The 23,503-nt window shown below is 44.6% G+C and overlaps 2 protein-coding genes across 2 annotated transcripts; both read left to right on the top strand.

The window, feature by feature from the left end:
- The first annotated feature begins 8,192 nt into the window (after positions 1-8,192).
- LOC308316450 (uncharacterized protein) lies at positions 8,193-11,867 on the top strand. The gene is made up of 4 exons (XM_080765087.1): positions 8,193-8,318; positions 9,237-9,365; positions 9,761-9,871; positions 11,782-11,867. The coding sequence occupies exons 1-4, from the start codon at positions 8,237-8,239 to the stop codon at positions 11,832-11,834; spliced, it is 375 nt and encodes a 124-aa protein (XP_080621213.1). The 5' UTR covers positions 8,193-8,236; the 3' UTR covers positions 11,835-11,867.
- Positions 11,868-15,046: 3,179 nt separating this feature from the next.
- LOC308317419 (uncharacterized protein) lies at positions 15,047-23,451 on the top strand. Its single transcript, XM_080766400.1, has 5 exons — positions 15,047-15,201; positions 15,990-16,104; positions 18,686-18,826; positions 20,921-21,031; positions 22,938-23,451. Exons 2-5 carry the CDS (start codon positions 16,023-16,025, stop codon positions 22,979-22,981), a joined length of 378 nt encoding a protein of 125 aa, XP_080622526.1. The 5' UTR covers positions 15,047-15,201; positions 15,990-16,022; the 3' UTR covers positions 22,982-23,451.
- Positions 23,452-23,503: the final 52 nt, after the last annotated feature.

The following is a 23,503-nucleotide window of genomic DNA, read 5'->3' on the forward strand; positions in this document are numbered from 1 at the left end:
ATAGGGGACACGGGGAGCACATGCGATGGTACCTACCCTAGGGGACACGGGGAGAACATGTGAGGGTATACCTACCCTAGGGGACACGGGGAGCACATGTGAGAGTACCTAACCTATAGGGGACACGGGGAGCACATGCGAGGGTACCTACCCTATAGGGGACACGGGGAGAACATGCACACTCCACACATGGGCCCTTTCGCCAACACCACCACTGTTCCATTATAACTATACTAGCCAGTAACCCTAACCTCACACCAACCCAACATTTTTGGTATTATCGGGACGTCAGAATAATTAGCCGTTGCATATCGGGCAGCTCCCTGGGGATGACGGCGATAGGTAAAAGGGACGAACCGGTTTTCAATGTCCTTGTTGTTCTGTCTGAGTCTGGGACAATGACAATGTGTTGGAGGAAGGGAGGGCGAGAACACAGTTAGACCTACTTGATTGCAATTATAAGAACCATGTTTTTGAGCCTATATTATTATACAGGTTTAATGTTTGTTTTCAGTTCAATGTTTTGTTTTAATAACGCCATTGACAATGAAGGGAACATTTACGTCATCGTGTCCCGAACACAAACATTAAATGCCATTAACAATGTAAGATAATTGAATGTTCGTTTTGTCACCGTTTGTTTATAACATCACCATTACATCACCTAATCATAGCAACATGGGTTAGATGATAAGAGCGCCCCTCACTTCACACGGGTGAGGCACCACATGCATTTAAGTGTAAGTAAATGCATTACTTTTCAGGAGTCCAATTAAAAAAAATGCAAAAATAGTGGATCTACAGTACAAGCTTTGACGAGATTGACTATTTTTGCTATTTTTGTGTGAGATAAAATGAAGTATACAGCCAGGCGTTCAGAGGTTTCTGCATGCACAGAAGTATGAGTATGCAAGGAGGCCCTCTGGAGTGACTGTGTGATACTGCCCTCTGGAGTGACTGTGTGATACTGCCATGCACAATATTACACGTGTGAAGAAATGTATATCCAGTCAGGTAGGAGTATTGAAAGAAAATGAAACATATCATAGCCTACTGGGTGATAACAAGGGAATATATTGGATAACATATGGTTGAATATTTAGCCCCGACATGTACAGAAAATATGTTTTGTTTTGAGCATGTGGGGACTAAAGCATGCTATCAATAGTTCCAGGAAGTGAATTACCAGGAACATCTATCCACACTTTCCCTGGGCTGTGTGTGTGCTCCAGTTCCTGTCGATTTGATCCAATGAAAGCCAATGAAACTGGTCAGATGACCAATGATATCCAATGAAATCAACAGGAACTGGAGCACACACAGCCCAGGAAAAGTGTGGATAAGAGTACATGAGGTGAGGCGGCCATTTTAGATGTATCAGAAGGAGCGTTTGGTGTTGGTTTGTGAAAGAAACTCTTTTTTTGAAGGCCGATACTGAACCACAGTCAAAGATTGATTGAAACCACAGAATAGTGGGGCCGGGAAACCATGAGATCTGGAAGGAGAAAAGTTTGGTCAAGGAACATTTCTGAGGGTTTAGCTCTGAATCCTTTCAGAGCTTTTGGACAAAGGGGAACCTGCTGTGGCCTCCGTCCTGACTTGAAGGTTGGGTGAGAGATATCATTTTATTAATGTGTTACCTTTTTGAGCAATGCATTAAGCCCTTTTATTTGCTGACTTTATGGATTTCTTTATGATTTTTGGAAAAACATTGAAGATCTGCAATGTTTGGTTCAATTACTTTTGGATGAGTATTTGCATTGTTGACATTTAAAATCATTGAATGAAACTTTGCATCGCGGGACACCCTCTGGAGTGAGTGTGGAAATGTAGTGGCCCTCGTGGCCCTCTGGAGTGAGTGTGGAACTATAGTGGCCCTCTGGAGTGAGTGTGGAACTATAGTGGCCCTCTGGAGTGAGTGTGGAAATGTAGTGGCCCTCTGGAGTGAGTGTGGAAATGTAGTGGCCCTCTGGAGTGAGTGTGGAAATGTAGTGGCCCTCTGGAGTGAGTGTGGAACTATAGTGGCCCTCTGGAGTGAGTGTGGAACTATAGCGGCCCTCTGGAGTGAGTGTGTAAATGTAGTGGCCCTCTGGAGTGAGTGTGGAACTATAGTGGCCCTCTGGAGTGAGTGTGGAAATGTAGTGGCCCTCTGGAATGAGTGTGAAACTATAGTGGCCCTCTGGAGTGAGTGTGGAACTATAGTGGCCCTCTGGAGTGAGTGGCCCTCTGGAGTGAGTGTGGAACTATAGTGGCCCTCTGGAGTGAGTGTGGAAATGTAGTGGCCCTCTGGAGTGAGTGTGGAACTATAGTGGCCCTCTGGAGTGAGTGTGGAAATGTAGTGGCCCTCTGGAGTGAGTGTGGAAATGTAGTGGCCCTCTGGAGTGAGTGTGGAAATGTAGTGGCCCTCTGGAGTGAGTGTGGAACTGTAGTGGCCCTCTGGAGTGAGTGTGGAAATGTAGTGGCCCTCTGGAGTGAGTGTGGAACTGTAGTGGCCCTCTGGAGTGAGTGTGGAACTGTAGTGGCCCTCTGGAGTGAGTGTGGAACTGTAGTGGCCCTCTGGAGTGAGTGTGGAAATGTAGTGGCCCTCTGGAGTGAGTGTGGAACTGTAGTGGCCCTCTGGAGTGAGTGTGGAAATGTAGTGGCCCTCTGGAGTGAAGCCTGTGGCTATCCCTAATATATATCCCTAATATATATCCCTTAAGTTGGGTCTTTTTGTGTAATACTTTTAGCGTCATTGTATACTATGTAGCACTGTATAGCAAACTGCTGATTGTGATGAAGACAGACAGATCAGGTCAAGTTGAAAATGCTTAGCCACCTCAGGGTGCCTCTGTTCTCATTCTGCGGTCTGTCACGCCCTCAAGTGGACAAAGTCATTTTTACACCACTTTCACTCAGATCAAGTTCCTCTTCAGGACTTCCCTGTATTCACTAGCCTATAAGATTTAGACTCTCGTATACTTATCGATTCTGACCGATGAATACATCTATAGAGTCTACATCTTTAGGCTATGTGTTCACATCTCCGAACAACCTGTTCATGTTTCTAAAAACTGCTTGTTGCACACAAGTTTATTTCTAAGTTTGATACCCGTAAATAGTAGGCCTATACTGTTCTCTCCATTATTTCTATACATAAATTAGTTGAGGGCCAATTGTGGGAGAGGTCCCCAGTTCAGAATTATGATTATTTTGGGCGAGGTTGAGATAAGCAGTGGACTAGGACACTAGGTGAGATAAGCAGTGGACTAGGACACTAGGACAGTGGACTAGGACACTAGGACAGTGGACTAGGACACTAGGTGACACCATGGGGACTGCCGTCCACACACCATCAGAGTGACCGCTGGTGATAATGACATGTCTGTCTCGGGCTGACCGTCCCCTTTGTGGAGACTAAAAGCTTTGTTTGACCAGGGATATCTCTCTCTCTCTCTCTCTCTCTGTCTGTCTGTCTGTCTCTCTCTCTCTCTCTCTCTCTCTGTCTCTCTCTCTCTCTCTCTCTCTCTATTCCCTGAACATGGTGCAGAAGAACCAAGGCAAGGCCAGGCAGGCTCCAGTGTTGTAACGGTACAGTTGTTGTTGTAATGATAATAATAATAATAATAATGTGTAATTTACCAGACTTACTGACCCTTATCTATATTGGTTGATTGGCTCAAATGTATTCACGGCAACCATCCTCTGTAGCCTACTGTATGTGTCTAACCATCCTCTGAAGCCTATACTGTATGTGTCTAACCATCCTCTGTAGCCTACTGTATGTGTCTAACCATCCTCTGTGGCCTACTGTATGTGTCTAACCATCCTCTGTAGCCTACTGTATGTGTCTAACCATCCTCTGTAGCCTCCTGTATGTGTCTAACCATCCTCTGAAGCCTACTGTATGTGTCTAACCATCCTCTGAAGCCTATACTGTATGTGTCTAACCATCCTCTGTAGCCTACTGTATGTGTCTAACCATCCTCTGTAGCCTACTGTATGTGTCTAACCATCCTCTGTAGCCTACTGTATGTGTCTAACCATCCTCTGTAGCCTCCTGTATGTGTCTAACCATCCTCTGTAGCCTACTGTATGTGTCTAACCATCCTCTGTAGCCTCCTGTATGTGTCTAACCATCCTCTGTAGCCTACTGTATGTGTCTAACCATCCTCTGTAGCCTACTGTATGTGTCTAACATCCTCTGTAGCCTACTGTATGTGTCTAACCATCCTCTGTAGCCTACTGTATGTGTCTAACCATCCTCTGTAGCCTACTGTATGTGTCTAACCATCCTCTGTAGCCTACTGTATGTGTCTAACCATCCTCTGTAGCCTACTGTATGTGTCTAACCATCCTCTGTAGCCTCCTGTATGTGTCTAACCATCCTCTGTAGCCTACTGTATGTGTCTAACCATCCTCTGTAGCCTACTGTATGTGTCTAACCATCCTCTGTAGCCTACTGTATGTGTCTAACCATCCTCTGTAGCCTCCTGTATGTGTCTAACCATCCTCTGTAGCCTACTACAGTCTAACCATCCTCTGTAGCCTACTGTATGTGTCTAACCATCCTCTGTAGCCTCCTGTATGTGTCTAACTTGAATGTGTCTTTGCAGACTGTTTATACTGGGCGTTGATGCTGGGCTCTGTGTGTTCGTTTCAAAGAAAACATCTTTGTTATAAGACCAATTATTGTTATAAGTTGACGATGCAATTCAATTAAATTCAATTCAAAGGGCTTTATTGGCATGAGAAAACATACGTTTACATTGCCAAAGCAGAAAGAACAATACAACAATACAGCGATACAATCAAAACAAAAATGATGTACTTTGAAGGTCAGAATCTTCAATAGATCAACTTCTATGTACCAAGATCACTCGATGCAGGTATAGTGCAGGAATATACACAATTATTAGTCTTTACACTGTAAATCCCTGGAACATGTGACGCGTTTAAACCTAAACACCATGTGTGTAATAATAAAATGCCAAGTGTTTATTAATATTCATACAATACAGTAGAACACGAGTTCACTCAAACACCTCACGAGAACACCTAGTGTTCAAATTCTAAACACCTATATGACTGACTTTGATTGTAAAAACTAAACACGTTTATGTGTTTAAAAAGTGTTACAGGGATTAAACATGTTCTTCTGTTTATAATCTAAACACTGTGACACGTTTAAAAAGTGTTACAAATTATGTGTTTAAAACAGTTTATAACCTAAACGCTTGGGTTTAGTGTGTAGGGTGGTTGTGTTCCATTTGATATCCTTCTCCTTTCACAGCAACTCACAAATCTTTGCTGCTGTGTTTTGCACATTGTTGTACTTCAGCCCAGCAGATATGGGAGTTTTTTGTCATTGGTCATGTTTTCAAAATCTCCGTGTGTGGTTGGTTGTAATCTGTGGGAAGTATGTGTCTCTGATGTCTTGGTATAATGGACAGATGGTTAGGAAGTGTAGCTCGGTTTCCACTTTGTTTAGTGTGCAGTGGGTGCACGATACAATCGATGTGTCAACGTTTAGTGTTGTCGTCCAATTCATCAGGGTTCGGAATGTGATACCCTTCTTCTGTTCCGTCATAATAATTAACCCATTCTGACCTGAGATCAGATTCATACGAGGTTTCCACTGGACACACACACTGGTCTGATTAATCCATTCTGACCTGAGATCAGATTCTAGAAAAATGTCAGTCGTTCTTCGAATTTTTCAAAAATAGCAGACCTACAAGCTCGTAGCGCGCCACTCGGTGGCGCGCTATGAGCTTGTAGATCTGCTATTTTTCAATAGCTAAAGCATAACATGATGCTAACACCAACATGGGTGCCCGGTCAGAATGGGTTAAGAGCAGTATAGCCTCTACTTAGATAGATAGATCTATATTTGTCATTGCAACGTGTACAAGGAAATTAAAAGTGCCAACCCAATCAGTGCATCATATCACAAAACTACATACTGTGTACAAGCTAAAACAAAACACACTGACCCCAGCAGCACTAGTAATGCACAAACATGTCATTTCAGCTGTTATCGCACAACAAGCCCTCATTGCACTTAAGATCGCAGAGAAAACTAAAAAGTGTCGCAGCAACAGATCATTTTTCTTAGCAGCATTGAGTGCAACTCTGTGGGATAGAAGCTGTTACTGAATCTGTTGGTCTTGGACTTGATCACTCTGTAGCGTCTGCCTGATGGCAACAGTTCAAACAGTGACACGTGCTCGTACTCTATAGAGCACCGACGTCTGACGTCACTTCCAGTAGAGGGCGTCAGTCCCCAGGTTCATGTATTTTTTTAGTTGCATTGAAATCGCCATAGGAGGATTTTTAGATCGCCTCATATAAGAACTGTGTTTGAAAAATAAACATGTCACCCCGGCCGCTTCACTCATATGGATGTGAAGAATCAACTGACTGAGAGAAAACGCTAATGTTACTGCTGCTGAATTAGTTATATTTTCGCTAGAAGCAGACTGTATCATATATGAGTGACTGACTGTTGCAAACGATACAGAGACACCTCCCTGACAATAACGCCGAGACAGCTTGTTTATTTTTGGACCACAACGCTTATAGTAGACGATATTAAGATCACCCCATATTATTCTCCATAGAGAAATTACTTTCCGCGAACCAGGGGAATCGAAGGGATGAGCGAGTTACGTCAGGACTTCGGTGCTCTGTAGCCTATACTTGTATACTTGTAGTAGTTTTGCGTGTACTAGTGCAGGGTTTCTCAAAGTGGGTTTCCGAGACCCGGGCCCGTCATACACGTCCAGGCGTGCCACAGAACTGGTCAAATGGACCTGAGTTAACTTAATGCACTGTACTTTGTGCGTTTGCTTTTTTCTCCCAATCTCCTCACCAAAAATAGCAGATCTACAAGCTCAGAACGCTGTGAGAAGTTTCCGAACCGCTGTAGGCTACTAGACAGGGCAGGAGTCACATTCATTGGATGGTTGTTCTGTGTGTGTTGGATATAGATCACAATGGGCCTCAGTGCCGTCGAGTTCTGATGATCCTCATGGGGGCTACCCGCAGCCCCGCCTCCCCGCAGCCCTGCCTCCCCGCAGCCCCGCCTCCCCGCCTCCCTGCCTCCCCGCAGCCCCGCCTCCCCGCAGCCCCCCCGCAGCGGTGGAAAAAAAGAAGTTGATGTTTTCACTGGTACTTTGGGTAGGCTACAGAATTGCGTTGGGGGGGGGGGGGGGGGGGGACTGTCGCAACCGAGCGGAGCGAGGCCGCCGCCGCGGATTTATTTATTTCCCAAATGGTCTAATGGTCTGTAATGTTAATATAAAATGTCCACGGAAATCTTCATGGGGGCTAAAAGGGGCTATTTAATTCTTCATGGGGGCTGTAGCCCCATAGCCCCCACAGAGTCGACGTCGTTGATGGGCCTCATTCACCTAAAGCTTCGTTTCAGCTCATATTTTGGACGTATGCACATTTATGCAAACTTCCCACGTTAACACTCTGATTCATCAATCTTTTTTTTTTCGTCCCTGGATTTTGACCAATGTGTACGCCTGCTTGGAGGCAGACTTACACGGCACCAAAGCTTGCGTATGTCATTAGAATATATATAATAACAATAATAATAATAATAATAATATATAATATTTAGTCTTGGTTTTAGTCATCATAGCTTAGTGTCCACTCCATTTATTTTCCATTTAGTTTTTCCTCTGTGAAAAAAAGGCAGTCGACTAAATCAACACTGGGCCCAATGACTAAATCAACACTGAATGACTAAATCAACACTGAATGACTAAATCAACACTGAATGACTAAATCAACACTGAATGACTAAATCAACACTGAATGACTAAATCAACACTGAATGACTAAATCAACACTGAATGACTAAATCAACACTGAATGACTAAATCAACACTGAATGACTAAATCAACACTGAATGACTAAATCAACACTGAATGACTAAATCAACACTGAATGACTAAATCAACACTGAATGACTAAATCAACACTGGGCCCAATGACTAATGACTTGATGCGTCTTCAAAAAGTGTGTGAGCGACACTGAGCGTGCCTCGTGCGTTTCATATTTGTCACGATTATTATGTCCCGTACGAACTGTAAACCTCTTCCTGTTGGCGTGCAGCGGCCGGTGCTCTCTGACCTATACCTCTTCCTGTTGGCGTGCGGCGGCCGGTGCTTCCTGTTGGCGTGCGGCGGCCGGTGCTTCCTGTTGGCGTGCGGCGGCCGGTGCTCTGGACGTACAGTAGGATGGACAGATGCATGGTGGGAGGTCTACTCTGTGCCGTCACAGGAGCCTTCCTGATGCTCCCCGTGGCTGTCAATCAAAACCGTGAGTATATACTTCACCAACATAGTCGGTGGTTAACTCATTCTGACCTGAGATCAGATTCATACGAGGTTTCCACTGGGACACACACACACTGGTCTGATTAACCCATTCTGACCTGAGATCAGATTCTAAAAAATGTCAGTCGTTCTTCGATTTTTCAAAAATAGCAGATCTACAAAGCTCATAGCGCGCCACTCGGTGGCGCGCTATGAGCTTGTAGATCTGCTATTTTTCAATAGCTAAAGCACGACATGATGCTGACACCAAAATGGGTTCCCGTTCAGAATGGGTTAATTCAGTTTCATGACGTTAAATGCAGCTTAAATGGTGCATTTATATATATATATATATATATATATATAGCGATTTAGTCCAAAGCGCTTTACATATAGATTGGGCAATTGACATTCACCCATTCACGCAGCCGTGGCGGTGGAAACCATGTGTAGCATTGCGCGGAAGCGGGGACTGAACCCGGGACTCCCACTCGTGCAGGCCCAGGCTATACCGTCACTGATGGTTCTATTATAGGATGGAACCCAGGATACCGTCTCTGATGGTTCTATTAGGATGGAACCCAGGATACCATGGTTTCTTAATTCCATGTCTGTCTGTCTGTCTGTCTGTCTGTCTGTCTGTCTGTCTGTCTGTCTGTCTGTCTGTCTGTCTGTCTGTCTGTCTGTCTGTCTGTCTGTCTGTCTGTCTGTCTGTCTGTCTGTCTGTCTGTCTGTCTGTCTGTCTGCCTGCCTGCCTGCCTGTCTGTCTGCCTGCCTGCCTGTCTGTCTGTCTGTCTGTCTGTCTGTCTGTCTGTCTGCCTGCCTGTCTGTCTGTCTGTCTGTCTGTCTGTCTGTCTGTCTGTCTGTCTGTCTGTCTGTCTGTCTGTCTGTCTGTCTGTCTGTCTGTCTCTCCTCCCACCAGACAACAATACAACCTTCATCGTGTTTTCGACGGGGATGAGCGTCCTGACCATCGTCTTTGGGCTGTCGTGCTGTCATGCCTGCAAGGGGATGAATCTGCTGGCCGCAGGGATTCTGGCGTTCGCTTCCAGTGAGTCTCCGCAACGCACGCACGCACGCACGCACGCACGCACGCACGCACGCACACACGCACGCACGCACGCACGCACGCACGCATATTCACAGCAAAATCAGTCATTCGTTTATCGTCATACATCACAGTTTTACAAGTAAAAAAGTGGGTGAAATATTTTGTGCATAATATAGTTCCCCATCATGTCATGAAGAAGGGAGGGGGGGTTTGTTAAGGAGAACAAGGCAGGAAAAAGTGACGGGTTTCAGATCATTTAGAAGCTTGTTTCTCACAAGCGGCTGCACCATATCCTCTGTGAGAAGGTGCAAATGGAACCCTGACGGTCCAAAAAGGGACCATTATTAGAGAGTGGGTCCAATTCAACACTAATCCTGTGAATCACCTTTTCTCAGCGTTCTTTGGCGTGGTGGCCATGCTCATTTACAACGTCAAGGATGTCGGCCACAACATCACTTTGATCTGCGGACTGGGCTGGACGTCTGTGCTCATCACCTCGCTATCAGGTAAGGATGGAGGAGGAAATGTATTTTTAAAATGTATTTTGTTCTGAAAAACCTCATGTTTTTATATCAGTGGTTCTCAATATTTCATGTCAAGGACCCCAAAAATGATATGTAATTGGCCCCCATCTGAAAATATGTTGTTCCAGGGACCCTCCCCAGAAGCAAAGATTTGAGTTAAAAACTGAAACTCAAAAAATAGCAGACCTACACAAGCTCATAGCGTGCCACTCGGTGCCGCGCTATGAGCTTGTAGATCTGCTGTTTTTCAATAGCTTAAAACAACAAAAGGGGTTCCCGCCCAAAATGGGTTAAAGTGTATATCTATATTGATATCTATATTTGTGTTGAATTTACGAGAATAAAGCATCTGTAAAGCATCCGTCTATTGAAAGGAGAGGAAGGCCCATTTGGCCGGAACGCGTCCGCTGTTTGTTTCGCGGTAAATAGAGCATGTGGTTCCCAAAGTTCCCATGACGTTCCCAAACGTCAAGGACCCCCACATTGACACTAAGTAGCCCGAGGACCCCCCGTTTGAAAATATAGGCCAGGGACCCCCCATGGGTTGACCTGAAGACGCCCCAGTTAATGGCATTTCTATCTCTGGGACCCCCAATTTATATTGTAAAATCACTGTTTATTTACCTCTTGAGAGTATATACAAATAGAACCAAATAGACCCATTAGGGTCCTAGCAACTAGCTAGCAATTAGCTGGGGACCCCCTGGAACTCCCTCAAGGACCCCTGGGGGTCCCTGGACCCCACTTTGGGAACCACTGAAATAAAGCATAATTTTGTGAAAAGGACATTGAGGGCTGTATTTTGCGTGTCTTAAGTAACAGGACTTATTCCCTAACTTGAGTAAACTAAAGACCTGGAGGCGTGGTCAATGCCATTTGGCTATTCTGAGTGGCCAAAGAGCATTGACCACGCCTCCAGGTCTTTAGTTTACTCAAGTTAGGGAATAAGACCTGGTACTTAATACAGCCCTAATTAAGAGTGCTGGCGGCTTTCTTCTGTTTTCCACTTTGATTAAAATAAGGAAAACATATATATTATAGGCCTACTTAATAGAATAGTATACATACTTGCCCTGATGAAGACCAGTTGCTAGTCATAACATTTTTGATGATTAATGATTGATGATTATGATTACATTACCTTGATTTGACTCTGTTATATGTCTTCAGGGCTCTTTAAAACATGTCGTATTAGTTGACAGGATGTTGAAATCGTTTTATGAAAGAGCCCTTTTAGAACGGTTGGCTGTATATTTGAAGCCAAATGCTGCCTGTTATTCCTGCAGTAGAAATCTCTCTCATGGTCGGGGGGGTAGGACCAAGTCTCATGGGATTTGGGATTTGTTTATAAACATTTGTGATTTGTTTATAAACATTTTGGGATTTGTTTATAAACATTTGGGATTTGTTTACAAACATTTGGGATTTGTTTATAAACATTTGGGATTTGTAAGTCTCATGGGGGGGGTAGGACCACTTCCAGTTGACCTGTAGTAAGTCTCATGGTCGGGGGGGTAGGACCAAGTCTCATGGGATTTGGGATTTGTTTATAAACATTTTGGTATTTGTTTATAAACATTTGTGATTTGTTTATAAACATTTGTGATTTGTTTATAAACATTTGTGATTTGTTTATAAACATTTTGGGATTTGTTTATAAACATTTGGGATTTGTTTACAAACATTTGGGATTTTTTTATAAACATTTGGGATTTGTAAGTCTCATGGGGGGGGGGGGTAGGACCACAGTCTCTCCAGCTAGGCCTCGCCTCCAAGCTATAGACTAATACAAGCCACATGTTTTAGAAGAGTATACTGTTATTATACAATAACACACATCATTTTCTCTTCTTTTTTTGGGGGGGGGGGGGGGGTCGCTGTGTCTCTCGCAGCTATCCTTTACATGAATGCCTACAAAAGGATGAAGACGAGCCCGCTGCGCTAGAGGGAGACCAACCACACCAGACCGTTAGGATGAAGAGGACACGCAGCGCTCCACTGAAACCGCTTTTTTTTTTTTTTTATCCCACGATTTTTGTAACCCATTTTTCACCCCTGTGTCAATCATCTAATGTGATCCTGGGCTCTACACACCCTCCACCAACCTAGTCCCCATATATGGGGGACAAGGGGAGACCAACCTAGTCCCCATATATGGGGGACAAGGGGAGACCAACCTAGTCCCCATATATGGGGGACAAGGGGAGAGCAACCTAGTCCCCATATATGGGGGACAAGGGGAGACCAACCTAGTCCCCATATATGGGGGACAAGGGGAGACCAACCTAGTCCCCATATATGGGGGACAAGGGGAGAGCAACCTAGTCCCCATATATGGGGGACAAGGGGAGAGCAACGGACTTGAACTCATGCTTCCTTCATGCCTGAGTGTCCAAGTTGCTCCTTTACAACCTGACAGGGGGGAGTTTCCCTGGTTGGACGTAGCGCGTGGAAGGAACACGTTATTCAACCAGCATTCTCAAGGATATATTTCTAGGCATATTTGTGATGAATTTGAATATGAATCATAGTTATGCACAGTGGATCCCAGCAGCTGTAAAATATAGAATGGAAATTAAAGCACAGAAAACGTCCACTGAAATGTGAACTTCTTTTCATTGACTAAATGGGTCTGGCAGAATGCTATATAATGCAAGGAAAATACAAGCATAACTTAACTTATTTTGTTGGATATGTGCACATTACACAAGTTAATTATTGTGTGTGTGTGTGTGTGTGTGTGTGTGTGTGTGTGTGTGTGTGTGTGTGTGTGTGTGTGTGTGTGTGTGTGTGTGTGTGTGTGTGTGTGTGTTGACGTCTCACAGATTATTGCAAACGGGTTGATTAAACGGGTGACTGAGAAATGCTTCCTGCTAAACATTTACATTCAAAGTAGCCGCAGTAAAAAAGAACAATCTACGTTGTAGAGCACCTTTCATGACATAAAACACAGCTCAAAGTGCTTTACAGAGCAATGGAGAAAAATGTAAAGTAAAGCCATTTAACAAAAAATCTAAATAATAGCAGAGAATAAGGCAATACAGTAAGGCAATACAGTACTGCACATGAATAACAAGGATTTTAAAAGCTCAACTAAAAGCAAGTGCTTTAAATAACAAGAGGCTGCCTGTCTGTCGAAGGTACAGAGTCTGAGTTTGTTCCACGCCGTCGGCCCGTAGAAGCATAAAGCTGCTTCACCGTGTTTAGTTTCCATTTTGTAGGCACATCGACAGTGGATGTACTGTAAAAAAAAAGTTTTTTTTTTTTTCTCAATGTGTAGTGTGTGGACCATGGTGACATTGATCAAATCTTGATAAACGCTTCTACTATATTATTTAGGCCCCCCACAATCTAAAGCTATGTTTCTATGTCAGTGGTTCTTTGATATAAAAAAAATAGCAGACCTACAAGCTCGTAGCGCGCCACTCGGTGGCACGCTATGAGCTTGTAGATCTGCTATTTTTCAATAGCTAAAGCACCAAAATGGGTTCCCGCCCCAAAATATGCTGCACAAGGTTCCCTTTTTTTTCACTTGAGCACCACCTGCCCCTCTAAATGTCTGTGCACGCCACTGCACATCGAGCAGGCCAGCAGTGGAATATGAATTATCTGGCCAGTGTGTTTTAACTTACACATCCCAGCAATGAAGAAATAATCCTTCATCACTGGCATTCCCATGGTCCCATGTGAAGACACTACAGTAGAACCTTCATCACTGGCATTCCCCACGGTCCCATGTGAAGACACTACAGTAGAACCTTCATCACTGGCGTTCCCATGAAGACACTACAGTAGAACCTTCATCACTGGCATTCCCATGAAGACACTACAGTAGAACCTTCATCACTGGCATTCCCATGAAGACACTACAGTAGAACCTTCATCACTGGCGTTCCCATGAAGACACTACAGTAGAACCTTCATCACTGGCGTTCCCATGAAGACACTACAGTAGAACCTTCATCACTGGCGTTCCCATGAAGACACTACAGTAGAACCTTCATCACTGGCATTCCCATGAAGACACTACAGTAGAACCTTCATCACTGGCATTCCCATGAAGACACTACAGTAGAACCTTCATCACTGGCGTTCCCATGAAGACACTACAGTAGAACCTTCATCACTGGCGTTCCCATGAAGACACTACAGTAGAACCTTCATCACTGGCGTTCCCATGAAGACACTACAGTAGAACCTTCATCACTGGCATTCCCATGAAGACACTACAGTAGAACCTTCATCACTGGCATTCCCATGAAGACACTACAGTAGAACCTTCATCACTGGCATTCCCATGAAGACACTACAGTAGAACCTTCATCACTGGCGTTCCCATGAAGACACTACAGTAGAACCTTCATCACTGGCATTCCCATGAAGACACTACAGTAGAACCTTCATCACTGGCGTTCCCATGAAGACACTACAGTAGAACCTTCATCACTGGCGTTCCCATGAAGACACTACAGTAGAACCTTCATCACTGGCGTTCCCATGAAGACACTACAGTAGAACCTTCATCACTGGCATTCCCATGAAGACACTACAGTAGAACCTTCATCACTGGCATTCCCATGAAGACACTACAGTAGAACCTTCATCACTGGCGTTCCCATGAAGACACTACAGTAGAACCTTCATCACTGGCGTTCCCATGAAGACACTACAGTAGAACCTTCATCACTGGCGTTCCCATGAAGACACTACAGTAGAACCTTCATCACTGGCATTCCCATGAAGACACTACAGTAGAACCTTCATCACTGGCATTCCCCATGGTCCCATGTGAAGACACTACAGTAGGAACCTACGTTGGTCTGGAAGCATGATTCGGGGGAACCTGATTTTTGACAGACACGTCAGTGACATGCGAGTGATGGCCGCTGCACTATGTGGGCTGGCCTATAGCGCCGTTTTAGATGAGAGAGTTACGACCGTTCACTTCATGGGGCCAGTCCAATGGCGTACATGAACCACGTGCAGAGCGGGGCCGTTTTCTGCCCCCTCAATGACGGCACTCTCTCTCTCCCCAAACACCTCTCTGGGCTGGACTACAGCCGACACGGTGACCTCCCTCCCTCCCAGTATCCGACATCAGGGGGTATAATTCCAGTGATAATGGCACGTCTGTCTCTGACCTGACTATGCCTCTTCTGTTGTTGCAACAACTGAAGCTTTGTTTGACGAGGGACCCCTCTCTCTCTCTCTCTCTCTCTCCCTCTCTCTCTCTTCCTTGGACGTCAGAAGCGTGTCGTGTGGCGGCTGCAGAATAATCGAGACGAGGCCCAGCAGGCTCCGGTTCTGTAACGGTACGGTTGCAACTATTGTGTGTGTGTGTGTGTGTGTGTGTGTGTGTGTGAGAGCGCGTGTGTGCGTTTCACGGAAATCGCACGGCGTGTTCACACACTATACAAGTATAGGAATTGTAGTAGATTAATTTACTAGTGTATGACATTGACTGTACAGTAGTCATGTGGAGCCTCACTGAGCTTTAGATGTTTGTCTTGTTTTGTATAGTAATGCTTGCTGTGGGATAGATGAGGCAGTGGTGGCCGAACGGTTTGCGGAGCGGTCTTGATATCGGAAGGTCGCTATAGTTCGTATCCCCGGACCGGCACGTTAAAATTACCACCGCTGAAGTGCCCTTTGAGCAAGGCATTGAACCCCTACCTACAGGGCCTGGCTGTAAACAAGTTCTTGAGCTTAGTCCAGTTACCCTGGGTAAACATAGTACCTTTCCCTTCCTTAGTCCAGTTACCCTGGGTAAACATATAGTACCTTTCCTTTCCTTAGTCCAGTTACCCTGGGTAAACATAGTACCTTTCCTTTCCTTTAGTCCAGTTACCCTGCAGGGTAAACATAGTACCTTTCCTTTCCTTAGTCCAGTTACCCTGGGTAAACACATAGTACCTTTCCTTTAGTCCAGTTACGCTGGGTAAACATAGTACCTTTCCTTTCCTTAGTCCAGTTACCCTGGGTAAACACATAGTACCTTTCCTTTCCTTTCATAGATCACAATCACTTGATGTGTTCAAAAGCTGTGTCTATAACTCTATATGCTTTAAATATGTGTTAATCCACCCTGTGTCTCCTGTAGCTCTTCTGACGGTGCTCTCCGTCTCAACCCAAGATGTACAAATGTGTGGTGGGAGGTCTACTCTGTGCCGTCGCCGGAGCAATCCTGATTCTCCCCGTGGCGTTCAGTCAAATCCGTAAGTTCTGTGCACGCCTCGCGCATGTACATAACGTAGTTCAGACCCGCCATTAAATTACATGATGCTAGTTCCTGTCGAACCTCCCACGGGGCAGCACAGGCTAAACCAAACCTTAACCCTCTCCCAACCCTTAAAGGGACACTTCACCCTTTTTGCAAAAAAATATATGTTAATGATGTTTAGAAGCTTTAGAACACTTTCCTGGGGGTCTTTATGTGTGTAATATGTGGTTTTAGATATTTTAGATTGTAGCAGTGAGCCTGTTGTCTCTGATGTCATGGACACTGGGCTCACTTCCTTCCTGGACTACATGTTGTCTCAGTAAGACAGCTCTCCCCCCTATCCACAAGGAGGAGCAGTGCACCAAAGAATTATGGGAATTGTAGTCCAGGAAGGCAGTGAGACCAGTGTCCATGACATCAGAGACAACAGTCTCACTGCTACAATCTAAAATATCTAAAACCACATATTACACACAGAAATACCTCCAGGAAAGTGATCTAAAGCTTCTAAAGTCATGGAAAAAGGGTGAAGTGTCCCTTTAACGCACCCCTCACCAACCTTAATCCGGTCGTTTTAACTCACCCCTCACCAACCTTAATCCGGTCGTTTTAACGCACCCCTCACCAACCTTAACCCGGTCGTTTTAAAGCACCCCTCACCAACCTTAATCCGGTCATTTTAACACACCTCCTCACCAACCTTAATCCGGTCGTTTTAACTCACCCCTCACCAACCTTAATCCGGTCGTTTTAACGCACCCCTCACCAACCTTAACCCGGTCGTTTTAAAGCACCCCTCACCAACCTTAATCCGGTCATTTTAACACACCTCCTCACCAACCTTAATCCGGTCGTTTTAACTCACCCCTCACCAACCTTAATCCGGTCGTTTTAACACACCTCCTCACCAACCTTAATCCGGTCGTTTTAACACACCCCTCACCAACCTTAATCGGGTCGTTTTAACACACCTCCTCACCAACCTTAATCGGGTCGTTTTAACACACCTCCTCACCAACCTTAATCCGGTCGTTTTAACGCACCCCTCGCCAACCTTAATCCGGTCGTTTTAACGCACCCCCTCACCAACCTTAATCCGGTCGTTTTAACGGACCCCTCACCAATCTTAATCCGGTCGTTTTAACGCACCCCTCACCAACCTTAATCCGGTCGTTTTAACGGACCCCTCACCAACCTTAATCCGGTCGTTTTAACACACCCCTCACCAACCTTAATCCGGTCGTTTTAACACACCTCCTCACCAACCTTAATCCGGTCGTTTTAACGCACCCCTCACCAACCTTAATCCGGTCGTTTTAACGCACCCCTCACCAACCTTAATCCGGTCGTTTTAACGCACCCCTCACCAACCTTAATCCGGTCGTTTTAACGCACCCCTCACCAACCTTAATCCGGTCGTTTTAACGCACCCCCTCACCAACCTTAATCCGGTCGTTTTAACGGACCCCTCACCAACCTTAATCCGGTCGTTTTAACGCACCCCTCACCAACCTTAATCCTGTCGTTTTAACGGACCCCTCACCAACCTTAATCCGGTCGTTTTAACGCACCCCTCACCAACCTTAATCCGGTCGTTTTAACACACCTCCTCACCAACCTTAATCCGGTCGTTTTAACTCACCCCTCACCAACCTTAATCCGGTCGTTTTAACGCACCCCTCACCAACCTTAATCCGGTCGTTTTAACGCACCCCTCACCAACCTTAATCCGGTCGTTTTAACGCACCCCTCACCAACCTTAATCCGGTCGTTTTAACGCACCCCTCACCAACCTTAATCCGGTCGTTTTAACACACCCCTCACCAACCTTAATCCGGTCGTTTTAACACACCCCTCACCAACCTTAATCCAGTCTAACCAAAGGCTAAGGCATACATTGACAACTGAATATTTCCCCACAGGTTAATATCGGATTACTGTCCTATTATTGCTACAATTCCAAACACGCAAACATAACCCGCTTTAATTAGTTCAGTCCATATCAGTATCTTAATGACTAGTATTACATCTGTATTCCTTGTCTTTTTCGTGTCCAATGTAAATTTGTATTTAAGTTCATTAAGGTAACATACGTATAACTAAAATGCATTTGAGATGAAATAAAAACGTTATACCTTTCAGGATTCCAGTAAAAAAAAAATAGCCAACAGTAGCAGATCTATAAAAGCTCGGCTATTTTCTCCGCTAACTTTTGTGCGACATAAAATGATGAAGTAGTAGGGCATTATTAAAATACGGTCAGTCAGTCAGTCAGTCAGTCCGTCAGTACCTTTCCTTTCCTTAGTCCAGTTACCCTGGGTAAACATGGTACCTTTCCTTTCCTTAGTCCAGTTACCCTGGGTAAACATAGTACCTTTCCTTTCCTTAGTCCAGTTACCCTGGGTAAACATAATACCTTTCCTTTCCTTAGTCCAGTTACCCTGGGTAAACATAGTACCTTTCCTTTCCTTAGTCCAGTTACCCTGGGTAAACATAGTACCCTTAGTCCAGTTACCCTGTAGGGTAAACTTATCTTATGTTCACTGGTGATTCTCCATGTCCGTCTCCTCCACCAGCAACAATGGAGCACGATGCCAGCTTCATCATCCCGTTGCTGACGGGGGTCAACCTGCTGGGCGTCATCGTTGGGGTGTCGTGCTGTCATTCCTGCCAGGGGATCAACCTGTTGGCTGCAGGGATTCTGTTCTTTGGTTCCGGTGAGTCGTACTCTACACGCACACACACACGCACACACACACACACACACACACACACACGCACACGCACACGCACACGCACACGCACACGCACACGCACACGCACACGCACACGCACACACACACGCGCGCGCATATTCACAGCAAAATCCTTAGTGAGCGTGTCCAATATAGGCCAACTTTCATAGTCCAGTTTTAGATGATAAAAGTGACCACCACCGTGGTAAAAAAAAAAACAAGAGGGATGTGTTTGGGTGAGCGGTGAGTTGCGTACCACCGCGGCTCAGTGACGTCATGTTGTGAGTCTGAGTTTCCGCCGTATAACGTCTGAAAACTCACCTCTGCTCAGTTCAGACTCCGTCTAAGCCCGCAGCACTTGACCTATAGCCTCGACGACCTATTGCAGGAGTACTAATGCAAAAGGTCCTTTATGGAGACATAGTCTGAAAACTCACCTCTTCAGACACCTACAGTGATCACTGTCATTATGAATCACTGTCAGTATGAATCACTGTCTGTATAATCACTGTCTGTATAATCACTGTCAGTATGAATCACTGTCAGTATGAATCACTGTCAGTATAATCACTGTCAGTATGAATCACTGTCAGTATGAATCACTGTCAGTATGATCACTGTCAGTATGATCACTGTCAGTATGAATCACTGTCAGTATGAATCACTGTCAGTATGAATCACTGTCAGTGTAATCACTGTCAGTGTAATCACTGTCAGTATGAATCACTGTCAGTATGATCACTGTCAGTATGAATCACTGTCAGTATGAATCACTGTCAGTATGAATCACTGTCTGTATGAATCACTGTCTGTATGAATCACTGTCTGTATGAATCACTGTCAGTATGAATCACTGTCAGTATAATGTCAGTATGAATCACTGTCAGTATGAATCACTGTCAGTATGAATCACTGTCAGTATAATGTCAGTATGAATCACTGTCAGTATGAATCACTGTCAGTATGAATCACTGTCAGTATAATGTCAGTATGAATCACTGTCAGTATAATTACCGTCAGTATAATGTCAGTATGAATCACTGTCAGTATGAATCACTGTCAGTATAATGTCAGTATGAATCACTGTCAGTATAATTACCGTCAGTATAATGTCAGTATGAATCACTGTCAGTATGAATCACTGTCAGTATGATCACTGTCAGTATAATGTCAGTATGAATCACTGTCAGTATAATCAGCACTTGCCTCGACGACCTTGCAGGAGTATGCAGAGGCGAAAATTGTGCAATTTATAGCATATTAGCTAGACATGGCACTCTGTCTATGGAGGTCCTCAACGCTCATCCCACTGGGAGGAGACCAAGGACCAAGGACCACGTCCCACTGGGAGGAGACCCCCGGGGGCAGACCAAGGACCACGTCCCACTGGGAGGAGACCCCCGGGGGCAGACCAAGGATCACGTCCCACTGGGAGGAGACCCCCGGGGGCAGACCAAGGACCACGTCCCACTGGGAGGAGACCCCCGGGGCAGACCAAGGATCACGTCCCACTGGGAGGAGACCCCCGGGGGCAGACCAAGGACCACGTCCCACTGGGAGGAGACCCCCGGGGGCAGACCAAGGATCACGTCCCACTGGGAGGAGACCCCCGGGGCAGACCAAGGACCACGTCCCACTGGGAGGAGACCAAGGCGCTATTGGAGGAAACACATCGACTCACTGGCCTTGGAACGTCTCGGGATCCCCCCCAGGAGGAAGTCACTAATGTTGCTCTGGAGAGGGACGTCTGGAGCTCTCTGGTGGAGCTGTTGCCCCCGCGACCCGACTACGGATAAGCGGTTGAATATGGATGGATGGACAGCACTTTATAATGTATCATACTCATAGTTTCATTCTACAGAAATTCTACTGTTAGACGGATGACGATAGGTTGTTATCTTGATTATCATAGTTAATTGATGACTATTTATTTGTATGTGATGTATTACCTCGTGTTGTTCTTGCTTACTGTAAACCTCTCTTAGCGTCTGCTAAATGTAAAAAGTGCACTGTTAAATGCATGAATGCCCACTATGAATAACCATGTTCTAACTCTCGATCTCTCGCCTTTCTCAGCTGTCTTCGGTGGGGTGGCCATGATCGTCTATTCCATCTATGATATCGGAAATTACTTCCCTGTGGTTTGCGCACTAGGCTGGTCTGCTGTGCTCACAACCTCGCTTGCAGGTAAGGATGTACAAAATGAAACCCCAGAAACCCATGGACGGACGTATACATTTGCTGCCAGTTGCGGTATAGAAATGATGTAGAAATGTCCTCAAAGCTATAGACTGTGAAAGCCACATGTGCTACAGCAGGGCCCGGCAACCTTTTTGACATGGAGTGCCATGTTTACAATTTGTCTTGATAGTCAGTGTGCCATATCAACACTATAAGTACAACGACACCAGATCTAAATGTATTAATTCCAACAGCTTTTTGTGTAAAAAACAACCATTATGTCTTCTTGGAAATGTGTTCAAGATAATGAGCATCAGACTTAACACAACTCTCTGCCAGCCTCCCTCCCAGTCCCCCCAGTGAGTCAGAGTTAGGAGTTTGAATGAATATAGAATTATGCGCATGGTGGAATTTGTATTAACCTCGCGTCACCAGGCGTTCCACCTCGGAGGAAAGCCTGGTCTGTGTTAGAAAATTGCCGTGTGAACCGGTCTGGAGTGGATGATTATCGCTACGTCATGTACGTCATATCGTAGTCATCAGGATGATGATATTGTTACGTCATGTTGTAGTCATTGTTTTGTAGTCATCAGGATGATATCGTTACGTCATGTTGCAGTATTGTTTTGTAGTCATCAGGATGATATCGCTACGTCATGTTGTAGTATTGTTTTGTAGTCATCAGGATGATATCGTTACGTCATGTTGTAGTATTTTTTTGTAGTCATCAGGATGATATCACTACGTCATGTTGTAGTATTTTTTTGTAGTCATCAGGATGATATCACTACGTCATGTTGTAGTATTTTTTTGTAGTCATCAGGATGATATCACTACGTCATGTTGTAGTATTGTTTTGTAGTCCTCAGGATGATGATATTGTTACGTCATGTTGTAGTATTGTTTTGTAGTCATCAGGATGATATCGTTATGTCATGTTGTAGTCATTGTTTTGTAGTCATCAGGATGATATCGCTACGTCATGTTGTAGTATTGTTTTGTAGTCCTCAGGATGATATCGTTACGTCATGTTGTAGTATTGTTTTGTAGTCATCAGGATGATATCGTTACGTCATGTTGTAGTATTGTTTTGTAGTCATCAGGATGATATCGCTACGTCATGTTGTAGTAGTGTTTTGTAGTCATCAGGATGATATCGTTACGTCATGTTGTAGTATTGTTTTGTAGTCATCAGGATGATATCGCTACGTCATGTTGTAGTATTGTTTTGTAGTCATCAGGATGATATCTCTACGTCATGTTGTAGTATTGTTTTGTAGTCATCAGGATGATATCGTTACGTCATGTTGCAGTATTGTTTTGTAGTCATCAGGATGATATCGCTACGTCATGTTGTAGTATTGTTTTGTAGTCATCAGGATGATATCGCTACGTCATGTTGTAGTATTGTTTTGTAGTCATCAGGATGATATCGCTACGTCATGTTGTAGTATTGTTTTGTAGTCATCAGGATGATATCGCTACGTCATGTTGTAGTATTGTTTTGTAGTCATCAGGATGATGATATTGTTACGTCATGTTGTAGTATTGTTTTGTAGTCCTCATGATGATATCGCTACGTCATGTTGTAGTATTGTTTTGTAGTCATCAGGATGATATTGCTACGTCATGTTGTAGTATTGTTTTGTAGTCATCAGGATGATATCGTTACGTCATGTTGTAGTATTTTTTTGTAGTCATCAGGATGATATCGTTACGTCATGTTGTAGTATTGTTTTGTAGTCATCAGGATGATATCGTATGTCAATGACTACAAAACAATACTACAACATGGCATTACAGATGCCTCAGATTGCCTCATACCCATGCCCTATAACACTAGGCCTACTGTAAACTATTAACATTACAGAATCCTCCATGATACTGAAGGACACTGTTCTGTGTGTTGCAGCTGTCCTTTACACGTGTGCCTACGCAAAGAGAAAGCCAAGCTAGAGGAGGAGTCAACAACCCAAGAATGTCTTCTCTTAGGATACAGCAGCGCTCCACTGGGATGGAAGCCACAGGGACTGATCTAGAATGTTTTTTTTGGGGGGGGCTTTTAGAGGTCTTGGACTTCAAGGGCTGTATTTTGCCTGTCTTAAGTATACCAGGTCTTATTCCCTATAACTTGAGTAAACTAAAGACCTGGAGGCGTGATCAATGCCATTTGGCTATTCTGAGTGGCCAAAGAGCATTGACCACGCCTCCAGGTCTTTAGTTTACTCAAGTTGTAGTCATTGTTTTGTAGTCATCAGGATGATATCGCTACGTCATGTTGTAGTATTGTTTTGTAGTCCTCAGGATGATATCGTTACGTCATGTTGTAGTATTGTTTTGTAGTCATCAGGATGATATCGTTACGTCATGTTGTAGTATTGTTTTGTAGTCATCAGGATGATATCGCTACGTCATGTTGTAGTAGTGTTTTGTAGTCATCAGGATGATATCGTTACGTCATGTTGTAGTATTGTTTTG

The sequence above is a fragment of the Protomyctophum bolini genome (assembly GCF_963924005.1).
Source record: "Protomyctophum bolini genome assembly, chromosome: 6".
NCBI classification, from domain to species: domain Eukaryota; kingdom Metazoa; phylum Chordata; class Actinopteri; order Myctophiformes; family Myctophidae; genus Protomyctophum; species Protomyctophum bolini.